At 33.1% G+C, this 17131-nt stretch overlaps 1 protein-coding gene across 1 annotated transcript in view; it reads left to right on the forward strand.

Moving 5' to 3' along the window:
- UBR3 (ubiquitin protein ligase E3 component n-recognin 3) overlaps nucleotides 1-16882 on the forward strand; it is a 185355-nt gene extending 168473 nt beyond the window's left edge. Inside the window, 8 exon segments of the mRNA XM_032479658.1 lie at nucleotides 2171-2295; nucleotides 6652-6759; nucleotides 6887-7012; nucleotides 8576-8620; nucleotides 8622-8756; nucleotides 13238-13447; nucleotides 14035-14174; nucleotides 14472-16882. Of these exon segments, the coding sequence (XP_032335549.1) occupies nucleotides 2171-2295; nucleotides 6652-6759; nucleotides 6887-7012; nucleotides 8576-8620; nucleotides 8622-8756; nucleotides 13238-13447; nucleotides 14035-14174; nucleotides 14472-14589 (1007 nt within the window). The 3' untranslated portion in view covers nucleotides 14590-16882.
- Nucleotides 16883-17131: the final 249 nt, after the last annotated feature.

The following is a 17131-nucleotide window of genomic DNA, read 5'->3' on the forward strand; positions in this document are numbered from 1 at the left end:
GTTAGGATATTTAGAAATCCATTTAGAGCTAGCTTATAAGCACAAAGAAAGAGCACTCTTGGACTCACTGTACCCAAACTGTGGGAGTTGGTATTCTTAGGGATGACCAGAACCAGGGCTTCAGATGGACAGTGTTCTTGTGATCTTGGGTCTGTCTTCTCTCTGTGGATCTGTGGCTCTGCTTCGTTCAGTCATGCCTTAGACGGTCTCTGCCATAGACCAGGAGCATGGCTTCTCATATTTCCAGACTCACAGCTTTACACCCCTTTACCTTCCAGTTAGAAAAATCCTAGATAGGTACTCTAACTGGCTCAGTTTATATTAAATTACCACCCCAACCCATCAACATGGTTAGAGACAGCATGTGTGTGCATGTATGCATGTACAAGTGCTCACACACAAAAACACAAATTTAAAATAGGCAAGATTTTCCTTAGGGCGTGACTTTTAAGGTGTCAGCTGACTGATTTAAGAGTTAGCCAGGCCATGAGGAGGGAGTGTTAAAGCTTGCATAGAGATCCCAGTGTAAGGATGCCAAATATTTCTTTTAAAAAGATCAGTCTTTCTGTAATAAACAAACAAACAAAAGATTACAGAGGGCTAAGGGGTAACTGCAGATAAACCACTGCAGAGAAGAGTTAACAAAGAAGGCCTGACTGCCGTCCTTTGAAAGTCCTACTTCCAAGGCTGGCCTTTGACTGGTATCTGGGAATTTTGATTTTGGGAGGCTTTCCACCGTCCCACAGGTAAGAGTGGCTGCCTGTGCCTCAACTGTACAAATGTAGTTTATGCTGAACACATCTGCTTTCTTCCTGGGAACCTAGAACTTTGGTCTATGCTAGGCAGGTGGTGTCTGTGTGACCGCTCCCAATAAAAATCGTGAGCACTGAGTCTGTTAACACGGTTCCCTGGTATATATTTTACACATGCTTTCACAACACATTGCTGGGGGAATTAAGTACATCCTGTGTGATTCTGCAGGGAGAGGACTCTTGAAATTTTCCTCTGGACTTCACGCAATATGCCTTTTCCTTTTGCTGATTTTACTTTGTATCCTTTTGCTGTAACAAATCATAAGTCTGTTTACTGAGTTTTGTGAGTCTTCCCAGTGAGTCATCAAATCTGGAAGTGGTCTTGGGACCCCCAACACAGCTACTTAGGCTGGAATTTATAGATCTAGGCAAGAAAGGATAGAAGCATGGTCCAGGGTATTAGAACTGACTTGAGATATTTAAAATGAGTTGACAGAATTTGGTAATTGTTTTAATGTGGGGAGAGAGAGGTAGGAAAGTATTAAGGATGTCTACAAGTGTCTGAATTTAGCAACTGATTAAATGGTAGTAACCAGTTACTAGGTGAGTAGCATAGTATAATAAAAGGAATACTGAATCTGAATGATATGTATGGATGCAAGTTCAGACCTGGGCACTTAATAGCTTTGTTACCACAGGCACACCTTTTTGAAGCTCAGTTGTCCAGTTGAGACTTTTGAGGATTGAAAGGAGACATTTGAGGATTGAAAGGAGACATTTGAAGAAACTTTCTAAGTTATTAGAAATGTTAATTAAATGTTATATAAATGTTAATTATGATGATTAAGCTACCATTTGTTATGTATCTAATATGTGCCAGAAGCTACCAGGCATTTTATGTATTGTTACTACTGTTTTTGCATTGTTATAATTTTCAAATTCAATTAGAGTACTTAAAACATTGAGTGTTTTTTTTTTTTTACTTTAGAAGATCTATATTGTATAGTATTATTTTTCATAAGATATGTATCATATTAGAAACAGATTAAGTGTTGGTTTTAAACACTCAGACTCGCAGACATTGTTATTAAGCACATGATGTCTAGTAACAGGATTTGCCAAGGTTACACAACTGTTTTGAGATTCAGTGGCATTAGCATTCTAGTCTTCTAAAACAGAGCACTTTCCACTATGCTAAATGCCTCTCATTTTCATATTATATACATGAATAAAGGAAATTAGCTTTCATAGTTTCAGATCTGTTGGGTAGCAAATATAATGTCACATTATTACTTTATCACTGAAGTGTTGAACAAAAACCAGCTACACATGCAAGGAAAGGCATATATTTGTGAAATTATCTTCAGTAAAAAATGTCTAGATTCCCAAGAAATAATGATCTTTTCTTTCTCTTGTAGACCACTTCACCTGCATTGTGAAGGTGCTTTTTACCCTACTGTACACGCAAGCTCTCGTGGCACTTTCAGTTAAATGCAATGAGGAAGATAGGTCAGCCTGGAAACACACGGGGGCTCTCAAAAAGGTTAGTGTCTTGTCTGAATTTGTCATTTAGTCGTTTGGCGAATTCATTGAAGTTGGTGATATGAGTGAATGAGATTAGGTGTTCAAAAGGCAAAATGAGTTATTAACAGTATTTTAATTGGAAATGGAGCACCTTTGGGCTAAAAAGTTAAAAATGTTTTCCTTGTACAGTGAGGTCTCCTGCATCTATCTCTAAACCATGGCCTTTTTCTCTTTATATTGGGCAGTTTTATTTCGCTTTTGCTGCAAACCTTGAACTTAGAGAAGTTATGAAAAATTGTATCAACACAGCAAGTAATAAAATGCATGTAGACTTACCTGTTTTACTTATCTGTCATTTTTCCTTCTTGCCCCATCCCCAATCACAATCCAAGGATGATTTTTGATTCACTACTTCTAGATTTAAAATGCTAGCCTTAATTATACCTCTTTAAAAATTACTTTTTCCCCATGTAAGCAAATTTACATTCTCTTTAAGTTAAAATTATGTGAACAATTCAGAAAAATTATGTAAGTTTAGTTAAATCTAAATATTTTCAGTGGCTTGGAAACAAATGAGATACTATGGAACCATAGAACTGAGTGAGAGAGTAATTTGGCTTAGAGGTAGATAAAATACAAAGATTTTTGTGTTTATTTGAGGAAGTTGATAGGAAAAAATAGTAAGTATAGTGTAAATTGAACCTTTTGATTGGCTTGTAGACTCTTAAAGAGGTTTTAATCCTCACTGAAAAATTTTTGTTAAAATCATATCCACTTGTATCAAAGGAGAGAAAACCAATTATGAATACATGAAATGTATTCACTATAGCTTTACTTTTATCACTAGTTTACTCCCAAATCATGATTATGTGTACAAAAATGTAATATAGTATCATTACAAAGTTTGTTTTATCTTAATTTAGAGATACTGGTTGTTGGCCATTGAACCTGAGTGCTAAGACAAGCTTCTGCCACTAAATAGAGATACTACTTTTTTGGTCAAGACATAAAAACTCTCTGAACCTCAGTCTTCTCATAGATAAATGAGAGGTTTGGAACATATGATTTATAAGGGCCCCTCCCTTTCTAAAGTTCTGTTAGTCTAAATAACTAAAGAATTTCTGTCTTTTCCTTCAGTGATTTTTCCTCCTTGTTCCTAGTTGATTCTTGGATAACTTTGTCTTCTGCAGTTATCTTTCTTTTCTCTAAATTCTTTCAGTTTCTCTAGATGTACTCTAATCTGATATTTGGGTTGTTAGTATTCAAATCAAGTATAACAGGTTTATATGCTGTGTTACTGTTTAAATATGTTTCTTTAGTAAGTTGTCTAATCATGAAAAAGTAAACCTTTAAAACATTTTCTAATATAATTTGAGTCTAAATCTATTCATCTGATTTTTCACTAAAATGAGACCTACTGACAAGATTTGTAAATCTGTGATGGAAGGAACATGAAGTAACTTAGGTAACTGTTCTTTCAGTTTTCTTTCTCAAATTGCTAATTGTTAGCTATTTTAAAAATACTTAATAAAACATTTACTATGAGGCAGATTTTTGTCAGAACATAAATTAGAAATTTATAGCCATATAATCTGCTTTAGTGAATGAAAACAAAAAATTACAATATTCTGTAAGTTGGTTTGCCACTTAACTAGCTTTTTCTACAATAGATCTGAACATTTAGATAGCAGATTGTAAATAATAGCAACAGTAATATTTTTAAATAATGAAATTTATCACTGTGATATTCTGTATCATTCATCCTCCTTTAAAAATTTTTCTTCTTCCTTTTCTTTCTTTCCCCCTCTCTCTCACTCTCTTCTTTCCTTCTTTTTGTTCTCACTCATTCATTTCATCCTTGTAGCTCCTTATCCTTAGGTATGATAATTCCAATGAAAACAGATCTAATCTGGTAAAATAAAATACACAGGTACCATGTATTTTTCAAAGGGATGTTATAGTTAATTTGATAATGAGGTTTGGTTTTACTGAAAAAATCATTATACTTAGTGTAAATTGTGTTCTTTTGGCTAGTGGAATTTCTGTTAAAAGAATATTTATACCAGGATTTCTTAATCTGGTGTCCTTTCCCTCTTGTTTGTTTTGTTTTGTTTTGCTGGGGAGTAGGACCATAGAATCCAGCATATGCTCAAGGGGACTGTCACCCCCAAAAGTTTAAGAAGCACTATAATTTAGACAAAGCATCCATCCCAACGTAACATCTGTTGCATGTCTCAATCCTTAATTCTTTTCTTTATTTAACACCCATACCTTTGCCACTTCTCCCATAAGATTCTTCTGATCATGACTCTGGGTCTTCCATCCATAGTCTCAGAAATCCTCTTCTTAAAGTAAAAAGCTTTCCTCCTTAAAGCTTATCTTCTTAAACTTTACCAGAGAGCCTACTCTTTCCTTTATTCAAGTATTGCTTATATAAAATATGGCTTCCTAAGGCTTCTTATGTAAGAAATAAAATTATTTTCTTATCTAATACTATTCTGATGAGAAGAGTTTTCAGTACAAAACAGTGAATACTATATTGTATGAGACTTTCTGATCTGATTTAGTACCTGCTATGTGTAGAAGAAGTACTTAAAATGTATTTGATAATAATAATTTAAAAGCTGATTATCACTCAGGAACTTAGTTGGGTGATCTTGGTATCATTTTGTTTTTATTGGAAGATATTTTCCCCATAAGTTGGAAAGTACTATGTTTGAAATACTCTTCTGTCGTTATGCTCTGTAAATCTTCTACCCGAAAGAGTATATTGAATTTAGACTTCTGGCTGAATTGTGTGTTTTCAGAATCTTAAATATTTCACATTGATTAGTAAGCAACAAAATTATGGTAATATTTTCTTTTGAGTTGCCTATTTAAGAACTACTCTGATTAAATCAATTTTAAACCATAATATGTCACTGTAAAGATACTCATTGGGATATTAATTCTTGCAAATTATATGTAACCTATAGTTCATCATATTTGGCAAGTGATCATCCTGTTGATTAATTAGGCAAGGGTGGGATAAGTCACATGATATAGGGATAGCAGTTGCAGAGTCAGGGACTTTTTATAGTTTATCAGGACATGATAATACTATATGGCTGTGTGATAGGACAGCAAGCAAAACTGTAAATTAAAGATAATGTAAAGAATTGACTTTTAAATAAAGTACATCTAGGCAAGTTCCAAGGTCAGAAACTCCATTACAAAAATAAATTCCATCAGTTAGTCAGCAGGTATTTATTGCTCAGATTTCTGTTATGCAGAGGGGAACACAGAAAATATGAAGCATAGTTCCTGACATTTTGAAATTTACAGTGTAGTTGAAGAGAGCACAATAACACATGAGAAAGAAAGACTGAAATCGTCAAATAACAAGTTCTGTGGTCCTGACTACAAGTGCCTTAAAAATTCAAGATAAACTTATATCCCATAGTGTTTACTTAATTCTTGTACTTTACTATTTAAAAAGTATAGGTAATGAATAGAATAGCGTTACCACCACAAGCAACATCACAACGAAATTATTACTTATTGTCATTTATACTTTACTGTAATTTGCAACAACTTTTAATACCTCAGGGAATATTAAAAGTGTATCTCTTTATATATAAAAACCTCATGGAAATAAATTTAAATTAATAGCCATTATTTTTCCTTATAAAAAGTAGTCAAAAAGATTAATTAGTAGACTGTTATTTAATGTTATCTGTAATTGTGTAATAATTTATTTTATTTTTTCATTAAATTGTTTTAATAAATCCTGTTCAAGGAATTTGAGGGAATTGTAAAAGAAAAAAATTTGTGGTCCATATTATATTTCATTCAGGTGTGATTTGCACCACTATAATGAATGTATATATACTTCTGTTGGCTTTTTTCACACGATATTGTTTTTTCATGTAGCTCAAATTTGTCATATTTACTGCCTATAAAACATTCTGATACATCATAATTTAGGTAACTGCTTAACTTTTGTTGGTTATTTCTAATTTTCAACTATTATAGTACTTCAGTGAATGTCATGTTCATGTAACTATTTTTTTGCTTTTAGATTATTTCCTTAGGAAGAATTTCCAAGAGTGAGAATTACTGGGACAAAATACATGATTTACATATGTTCATTTACACATTATGTAACTTATATGCTGTCTTTTAAAGAAGTATTGGAATAGCTTTAATAACATACCCAATTGCATTGTGAATCCAGACATGTACTATTGTACACAGGTTTTGAAAAACTGAAGTTTATATGCTTGAAAAATAATGTAATCACAATTATACTGTACTCATTAAAAAGTCTTCTTTACAGTGTAAATGTTTTTGTAATTTTCAGTGGCTGGTAGAACTAATTTTTAATTTTTTCCAGAATATATGTGATGCAGAAAAGTCTTATGAAGTATTACTGAGCTTTGTGATAAGTGAACTGTCTAAAGGAAAGTTATACCATGAAGAAGGAACTCAGGAGTGTGCAATGGTATGCTCTCTCTAAGACCAGATATAGTAGTTATTTAAAAATTTGGGTTTTCTTGCCAGTATGAATGTAATTTTTAAGCTATGTCTATTATGGAATGAATTGTTCGAATTTTCTTTTTTAACTTTAGGTTAGCCCAGTTGCTTGGTCTTCTGAATCCATGGAAAAATACTTACAAGACTTCTGCTTACCTTTCCTCAGAATCACCAGCCTTCTTCAGCACCACCTTTTTGGGGAAGATTTACCTAGCTGCCAGGTATAATTTGGGATAGAGAGTAGTGAGCCTTTTTTTTTTTTAAACAATTAGCTAATTTTTAAAATATATACTGATATATACTGTAATATTTATGTGCAGAACTGTCATGCATGTTAGTTTAACTCAAAGGAGTAAATATTTAGAATATTTACTATTGTTATTTGGGATTTTTTTTTAGCATCCACCCATTTTTATGATAATATTACTAATATTTAATATTAGAGGACTTTTGGATTAAATCTGTGATAATAAATGCCCAGTACTTGAACAGAATACGGTATTCATATTGATATATTTATCATTTTTATCATATTGATATATTTATCACTAATCACCATTGGCTTTTAATATCCTTTTTAAAAAATGTTATGTTATATTGGCCATCAGGGTGGTTGTTTGAAGACATGATGGCATTTATGTAATTTTAGAATTGCAGAATATTCAATTTGTAGCCAGTTAAAACTTGGATAAATGAATTATCACTAGCTTAATCTATTTTGTAAAACTGTGCATCAGTGTGGGTAGGCAAGGAAATGACAGAGTAGGAAACCAGAAGGTAAGTAAATCAAATTGTGTTTATAGGATTATGATCCTTACGTTATCTGCCATTTGTTTCCAGGGAATTTGAAGTGAGAATTAAGATACTTACCAGTGGTATTTTTGGTCTTTGAAGCCTGCATGTGTTATATCAGAATTAAGTCGTTGATTGTTCCTTCTCTCTTAAATAAATGACCATTGCATTAAATAGTTTAGATTCCTTGGGGTTTTTTAAATTTTTTTTTAGTTGAAGTATAGTCAGTCTGACAGCTAGTTGAATATGTGGGAGTCAAGGGAGAAGAAAGAAGCATACTGGGGGAGTAGAACAATTAGCCTCCTGAATGGATTTTCAGTTAAGTAAAAGGGAGTTGGGGGAATATATATTGGTGTTTACGAGACTAATAAACTCCTTTAAGAGTGCACTTTTAGGATATTAGTCCTTGGATCACCTATTTCTCTGGTTCTTTTATTACTGAGTAGAGCTTCAGATTGCCTGGCACTTAGATCATCTCAAGTTTTTAAAAACTCCACCCTTTTTTAAAAACTGACTTTATTTCATACTCATTCAAGGTTCAGGCAAATTATTTAGCACTGCCTATTGTGAATTCCATGTTTTCACTGTTGTTCTTTATCCACACTGACAGTCTATGTCTTTTTAACCAAAAAGCACTTTCCCTTTGCCCCAAATTAGCAGTTGCTTTCATGGAGCAGTAGCTAGGTTCTCTAGACTGTATTTGTCAGATACGTGACTACACTTTTTAAAATAAATGTGTACATGAAGCAGATGCTCTGGTACTTAGGAGCTAAATTTCAAAGAGAACTATTGTGGGAATATTGGATGTAACTGCTATGAAACTTTCTCTCTCTTCTTTGCTCCTCTTACTCCCTTCATTTTAATTTAGTTGACTCAGTTAAGTAAATTTTCTTACTGTCCAAAAGTAGTTGATGAGAATGACACTTAAATATCTATAATGGGAAATATTCATGTTGAAATATCTTGAGAATTTTCTATTTCATATCTAAAAGGAAGAAGAAGAATTTTCAGTTCTTTCCAGCTGCCTGGGACTTCTGCCCAACATTTTACCAAACAGAACATCCATTCATCAGTGCCTCCTGTCTGGATTGGCCAGTTCCAGCATTTGATATTATATCTCAGTGGTGTTTTGAGATAAATTCATTTACTGAAAGACATGCAGAACAAGGAAAGGTATGTGAAAAGAGTAATACTCAATTGCTATAGTGGTGATATGCTAATAAGTAAGAGAATAATGAGGAATTTAAAATTGAAGTTCATCTGTTCTTGTCAGTGTTTATTAAACTTTAATAAACTTAAAGTCTTATTTGGGAAAAATGGCTTAAATGGCTTGCTTAATTAATATTTGTTTATGAGTATAAATGCAGAAATAGTTCAGTTAACAAAGCTAAAGTGTTAGTATGTTACTTTTAGTTTGGTTTAGGTCTTCAGGTTTTTATTGAATACTTTAAATAGTTATAGCACTGATTTGGAAGATGCAAAGGAATTTTAAGATAGACGAAAAACTTGTAAACTTATTAGAAAGAGAACCATCACATAAAAATTAAAGATTTGGGCTAGCAGATCTAAAAAGTCATGTCTTTAGCTTTAAAATTTGCTGGCTGTATGCTGCCAGCTCGATTGGTGAAGGTGTTGCATTGGAGGTAAGTGAACTGGAAAAGTAGAATGGAGACAGCAGTGGATGGCTTTGAGTGCCATAGTTTGGTGCTCAGAGTTTCTTCTGTAGCTTGAACAGTTTTTGAGAAATGGAATAATATGATGAAAGTAGGGTTTTAGGGAAGTAATTTTAGTGGCTTTTTGGTAGGTAAATTGAAGTAAGGAGAGAGGGAAGCTAGAGATTATTTAGATGGTAAAGAAAATCTGGACTGTTGTTTTGATAGTAGAAATTAGAATGTAACCAATGTAAGAGACATTTGAGAAGAATATATAGGACGTGATGACTAAATGCACAAGACTTTAAGATCTTGAACTCAAACTATCAAAATAATATACAATAGTATACATAGTTCTGATGGGAGCCTGCTCCTGCTTAAATATCATTGGTGATGGATTTCCCATTGGCTATGGAGAAAGATAGGGAGTCTTTGCACGGCATTCAAGGATTTTTACCATCTTACTTGCCTTTCTGGCCTCATTCCATACCACTTCCCTGCCACCACCTTGTTCAAACCACAAGAGAATGTTTCTTAAGTGTGGTATATATTTTTAAACATCTGTCCTGTTGCTTATTTCTTTTATTTAAAGCAATCTTCCTACCCTTTTCCTGTTGAATTAATTACCTGTGAAGGCTTTGCTCAGATAAATGTTACCTCTTCTGTAAAGCTTTGTCTGATATCCATCTTCCTCTACAGTCCTAATACCCTCCCTCTATTATATATGGCAGTAGTTTGTCACTGTTCCTGAGTTGCTGTGTTTATCACTTTTGCTTGTTTATGTGTCTGAATGGGGGCTCCTCAAGGCAAAAATTGTTTCTTGTTTATCATTGAATCCCTAGTTCCTAGAAAATGCCTGATACAGACTAGTCAGCTAATAAATACTCGTGAAACAATTAAATAGTGGGCTAATGTCACTGGCAGAAGTAGAACTGATAAAAGGGGCACCAGTTTCAGGAAAAATGAGAATTTTCATTTAACATCAAAGGAACAATGAAAAAAATAAGTTATTTCAGGTGGAGGTGTCACTAGACTTAATTCTTAAAACATTGACTGACTAATACAGGCAAGATAAGCATAAATAGTAAGTGTCTCTGTTTTTCTTCATTTTCTGTTGAAATTCTTAAAGAGATAATGTCTCATTTTATACCAGTTTTAAAAAGAAAGGAATATTGAAGTTAATTGAACTTTGTGTATTGTGTATAAAAATATTTTCCTGTCTAGTAATTGCTTTATTCACAGATTATAGCTGTAATCTGAAGTTATATTTTAGTGTCTGAAAACCTATGAGGAACGTCTTGGAGTAAGAGATTGGTATAATTGTAGAACATACATACCAGCTTTTTGTAAAACTGAGTAATAATTATATGTTTTAGAGTCAGAACAGTAAACATTTATTTATTTCTACTTATGCAGAATTTTTACCAGTTACTTGAATGCATCCCCGTGTGAACGGCATCCCTGCACTTGTCCCTGCTTCATTCTGTTCTATCTCCAATGTTGACTCTTATTTGTCAGCCAGATTTTCTTTACCAGGAACTTTACATTTGAATAGAGAGACTTAGCAAGATAAACAGTGATTTGAACTGAACAGTGCAAGAATTTCCCTTGAAAGATAGTCTGGATTACTGCTTTTATTTTTTTGTATCAGCTGAGATTCTTTGGTTGCAAATAGATGGTTTGATTGCAAACCTCTGGTCTGTGTCCTCTGAAGCGCTCCCGCTACATGACTCTACCTCAACCACTTCCTTCTCATATGTGTGCTCAAGATTCAGATTCCTGGGAGAGAGAAAGGCTGGCCTAATATGCATCATATTTACACCCCTGTGATGGAGCAAGATCTTGTGATGGGGCAGCCCCATCAGACCTGTATGCAGCAGGGAAAAAGGTTATTTTCCAACATAAGTTGTAATTCTGTTAATATAAGAAGGTAGATGAGGTTGTTGGGCAGGTTGGAAAAAGTGAACACTAATGGCCCACTACCTTCATATCTTACCTCCCCAGCACAGAAACATCTTTCTTCTCATTCACAGAGTTTCACTTCTTCCCCTGTTCAAAGTGATGTAACTGTTCCATTTACAACCACAGGTGCAGCCACCATTTCCCAAGTACATAACCTGAAGTCACATCCAGTAGTTATATCATTGAGCTGAATCCACAGGCTCTGTGAGATGTCCATAGCCTGGAAATTTTTAATTAGCACCGACTCACTCTGAATTCAATTGTAGGAGAAAGGAAAAGAGAATGAAAAATATTGCAAAAGTATATGCCACAACAAGCAAGAACATTTTAAATTAGTTATAAAGTTGTAGCTAATACACAGTCAAATATATGACTTTGTTCTTTCACCTTCTTTGACCAGCACCTTAGCTGGTTGGATTTGTTTGACCAAAGATGTGACCCAAACTTTACTCTGAGAGGTGGAAGCTTGGTGATTTGTCCTGTCATGCTTCTATATAAGGCTGTGATAGTTTTTATTAAATTTTTACCTTTCAAGTTTGGGACATGAGAGGGCGGGGTGTTTCTAAGTTCCAAACATACTGCTATCAGCACTATTTCTATTCCTCTTGATAGGGTCATTCCCTCCAGACAATGCTGTAAGCTGTTCCTTTTTCCCCTCCTAGTGGTATAGGGAACCTAGAATGGTCTTTAGTTTTTCATTCAGTGGAACTATTGTTACATCTCCTGATGGAGGATAGTACATAGCTTCCTTAGGATGGTACTAAAACCACAGAAGAATCCAGAATAGCATGGAAACAAAAATTAAAAACTCAATTCTTGAGTCTAATTATGAGAGATGTCACCCCCTTCCCAGACCTGTGCATTCCATCTGTGAGAGAATGATCGCCCTATATACAGGTTGCTTGTTTATCTCATATACCTCATTCTGTAGGCACATATACCTCAATCTATAGGTGTTTGCTTTTAACTGGTACCATCTAGAAATTCATCAGCAAAGCAGTTCATTATTTAAAAGAGCAGTAATTTTTTCAGATTACAGAATATGCAGTCTTTAGAGTCCAGGGTTGGGCACCGAGTACTGACACACAGCATATTGTAAGCTCATATAATGTCCTTATGCTTGCTTCCATGGCCGCTTTGTCCATGAACTTAATGATAAACACCAAGCTGGATACTTAGTTACTGTGTTGATTTGGATGTATGATGGCTGTAAATAATGTGAGATGATCACCTTATGAATTGCCAGCCTCTATACAGTTTCTTAAGATAATAGATTCATACGGCATTTTATTTGTTTTAAGTGTTAATGAAGTAGCATCTAGAAAAAGAATCAGTACTTTTTCCAGTATTTTTATGTAACTGCAAAAAAATGAACAAATATCCTGTAGGGAAATTTAATTAATTTGGGGTTTGGGTTTTTTTTTTTTTTTTCATACTAATTGCAGGAAATTTATGAAAAGAGTTGTAGCCCCAGCACTTACAGATACAAAAGATCTTTACCAGCTTGAGGTGTAAGATTTTTCGTCTTCTAGGAAGGAATCTCTAGTTTATAAAGTATTGAAATAGAAGTAATGAATTATATCCATCATCTTCCCTAAAGAAAAAACCAATGAATTGTTTGTTTATCTGAGAAAAGTCAAAGCTTGGTTTTGAAAAATGTGTAACTGTTTAAAATGATGCATTAAGAATATTTAAAAACAAGTACATCTGGATATATTTTCCATGCATGCTTAGTTTTTAGTTATATTTAATATTTTTCTTTTAAAGTTATAATTAATTTAAATGGTTTAGGCTACTTAGTCGAAAATCCTACATCGTGTTGTAATTGAAGATTACATTAAAATAGAGAATGATAATTGTTGAAAGTACTGTTTTAGTCATTTGTAAATGGAAATAGGATGAGTGTTAATAAAGAAAATAAGCCACATTCTTGGAGACAGATTTTCCCTTCTTTACAAAAAAGTCCTTTTAAAAAGTAAATATTTTGTGCTAGTGACTGAAATACATAGGACTAATGAATATTTTTGAATAATGTTTTAGGCCTTGCTTATCCAAGAGTCAAGATGGAAATTACCACACCTACTACAGTTGCCTGAGAATTATAACACCATCTTCCAGTACTACCACAGAAAAACCTGTAGTGTCTGCACCAAGGTTCCTAAAGATCCTGCCGTTTGCCTTGTTTGTGGTACTTTTGTATGCCTGAAAGGACTTTGCTGCAAGCAACAAAGTTACTGTGAATGTGTACTGGTAAGCCATAGCACAGGCACAGCATTATGAAAACCAAATCTCAGATCACACGGCAATGGTGGTATATACGTTCAAGCCGGCTCTTCAAATCTAACTACTCTTTGAATTAAATACACAATACATATCAAGATCTTGTTTTTGTTGTTGGTGGTGGTGTTTTAAATCTAGTAGAAGGGTAAAAACAAAAGCAACAACAACAGCAATAATAAAACACCTAAGGTTTTATTTAAGTGAGTAAAACCTCTCTTAAGTGCAGTTCCAGTTCCTCTCCCTACTCTCCCTGCTGTACTTTCAAATGTGCTGTGAAGCAATTGTCATATACCATGCTGTCGTAGATACTAGCCTCTGAATTAGGTTAGCGGTGGCTCTTAATTGCCTTCTTAGATGATCGTTACCCAAATTCTTCCTAATGTATTATTAATAAAGTATTAAGAATGATATTATAAGTTTAACTTGTATGGAATTTGATTTAGAATTTTTAAAAATAATCATGTAATTATTTAGAAGACATTTAATTAAGGCATTCTTGATTTTCTTATAAAGTCCATTTGATTATGAAGTTCATTGATATATTTTTAATTTTTTAGCATTCTCAGAACTGTGGTGCTGGAACAGGGATTTTCCTTTTGATCAATGCATCTGTGATTATCATCATTCGAGGCCACCGCTTTTGCCTCTGGGGTTCTGTGTATTTGGATGCTCATGGAGAGGAAGACCGGGACCTTAGGTTAGATGTGCATGGATATATCCACATGTTTTATTGAAGTTTGGACAGTGAGAACAATGTGCCATTCTCAGCTTTGTAATTATAATAATTATTTTTTATATTAAGAAATTCTGGCAGTCATTAATTTAGAGCTATTTTTAGTTTGGGGGATACTTTCCCATCATCATGTTAAGGAAATATGAAATAAACCAAATTACTAGGTGAGATTTTTACCATAAAGAATCTATTTTTTTTAACTTGTGTGAAATCTTCATTGTATTCTATTACTTTTAATACTGTTTTTCCTTTTTATTCTAGGCGAGGCAAGCCTCTCTACATTTGTAAGGAAAGATACAAAGTTCTTGAACAACAGTGGATTTCTCATACTTTTGATCACATCAATAAAAGATGGGGTCCACATTACAATGGGCTGTGACTCACCACCTCAGCACTGTATTATTCATTTTCATTAAGAATTTATCAACAATAAGCTTTAACTTAATTTGGGGGATTAACGCTTTTGCTGAGGGAAAGAAAGAAAACATACATTATAAAGCCTTTCCAAAATTAGGTGCTTGGTAATCACATTAATGGTATAATAATTTTTTTTTAAGTATCTGGAGAACATAAAAGTAACAAGTTAAATCATTCTTTAGTGGTCCCTTTTTTTAAGTCCACAATTAATAAGAAGCACAACTTGTTGACAAAATCATTTAAAAATGATTCTCCCAACAATGCATATCTGCTATTCATTGATATTTAGAGTGGGTGTGATTTATTTAAAGTTTTACTGCTTCTTTATATCTGTTTGTTTTAATTTGCATCTGCTAAACATAATGCATCTTCTCCCTCTGCCATTCTTGTGTTGATTTGAGATTTTTGCTGTATGTAATTAGAAAAAAATGTAAAACATGATTTATGTGAAATATTGTATAGTAAAAGTTGGTCTAATAGTAGAACTTAAAAATTTTTTCTTATTGTGAAGAATCTGTTAAAAAGTTTAAGGCTTTGCTGAAAACTTAATTCATTCTCAGGAATTTCATAAATATTCTCCCCAGGTAAATAATTGAAACAGTTGTAAAATAAGTAGATGGCTGCTGTTAATATAATACAGTACATTTGGCGGAACATATATGTGGTTGGGGGAGTCCCAAAAAATCAAAATTTGCCATTTCACTTGGATGAAGTCCTTGAGGTAGTAACAGATTTTACTGTAAAATCTGAAGTTTTAAGAGCATACACATGGCCATTTGATTCTGTGCATGTCCACCTTTTATTACCAACCAGGTTTTTGTTTAAATGATTGGATTGGAAAAATGCTTGGACTTCCCCACAAATGAAGCATAGTAGGAACTTTCCTTATCAGCTTAAGAGGTTCATCTATATTGTATTTATGCAGTATAATCACTGCTACTTCTGCTTGGTTTCCTAAAAGGAAAAAAAAAAAATAAAGGCTCAGTGGTGATGATCCTCAGGAATGAGCTGTACATCTGCATTCTTCTCAGAAACTGCTGTGAAAAGCAACTTACATTTGTAGGGTTTTTAAGTCAGTAAGAATGGGAATGATTGAACTGTAACCCACTCTGTTCTTACAGAAGGAAAATTACAGAAAAGCATGTTATATATTGATACCAAGATTTTTCTTCCAAATGATTCAATAATTTGATGATTATTTAATGTGTAGTGCTATCAAGCAGTTCCTGGTACTTTGGACTTCCATGGCTTGTTATATGAAATTACATTTTTACATGTAAAAATAAACAAAAAAAAATCTAATGATAAAATATAAAAATAAAGACAGATCTGTGTTCTAAAAATTATTGAATGACATGAAATTACAGGATATAAAAATGGACATTGAATGATAGCCTTGCATTAAAATAGAACAGAAGAGTAAATATTCAAATGTGCTCAAAAACTCAAAAAATTACCTATAGCTCTACAATAAAATACATGGAAATAGCTTGCTATTTTTATATACGTTTCCAAAATATTAATATAACTTCCTGAAAGACTAGAATGATTCTGTTTAACTAAATAGCTCTTCTTTCCAACACATTGCTACTTTTTAAAATATTGTATCATAAGTTCAACCTGTCATATTTTTTGCATCGGTCATTATGGATACCAGACCATTTGTAAGTGTGGTTGAAGAACAAAATGCTAATTTACATCTCTAGCAAATACTGTTACAGGATTCATGAACTTGAATAATTCTACAGTTTGAAACGCTGATGCTATATATACATGGTATAATGTATCCAGACTTTGATTACTACATATTTAAAATGGAATGTTTTATGGTTGTGCATATGGATGTGAAGTGAAAATATTAGCCTTAACATTAAAATTTGGGTATTTGATAGTGTTTATTTTGATATTGGTGAATTAGTCACCAGTAAAATTTTAAAAAGCACTTGGTTGAAAATTGTACTTGAATTACATACATGCATGCTGCTAAACTAGACCTTTAATTTTTTTCCGCATAACTTTTGTAAGTCCCATTTATAAACCCACTTTTAAAAATAACAGGTCCAAGTTAGAGTGATGTGTGTATATTATTCAAAAAAAAGTACTGGTGTGATATCTTGTATGAATGATCAGTTAAATACAGTACATTACTGTAGAAGCTAAATCAATCTTTATAATTAAGCATAAATTACAAAACTAGGAATAATCAACATTGTAAGATATGTTAATAAAAACCTACTGTCATTTGGTTTGTGAAAGGTCCTTAAAATGTTTAATTCTTACATATTTTTTCAAAGATATTGACAATGATATATGGAAGTGAGCATAGCTGAAAGGATCAAAGCATAACATAATTAATAGTTTCTATAAGGTATAGTTAATATAAAGCATTTGCTTTTTCTTGAATCTTTTGTTTACAGAGCTAGTTCCTATTTCTTCTATCCTTACCTCATAACTGATGCAAAGCCTTTGCTAAGTGTTTTGTATGTGTTTTTAGAAGTAGGAAA

Source organism: Camelus ferus, chromosome 5, assembly GCF_009834535.1.
Source record: "Camelus ferus isolate YT-003-E chromosome 5, BCGSAC_Cfer_1.0, whole genome shotgun sequence".
In the NCBI taxonomy this organism is placed as follows: domain Eukaryota; kingdom Metazoa; phylum Chordata; class Mammalia; order Artiodactyla; family Camelidae; genus Camelus; species Camelus ferus.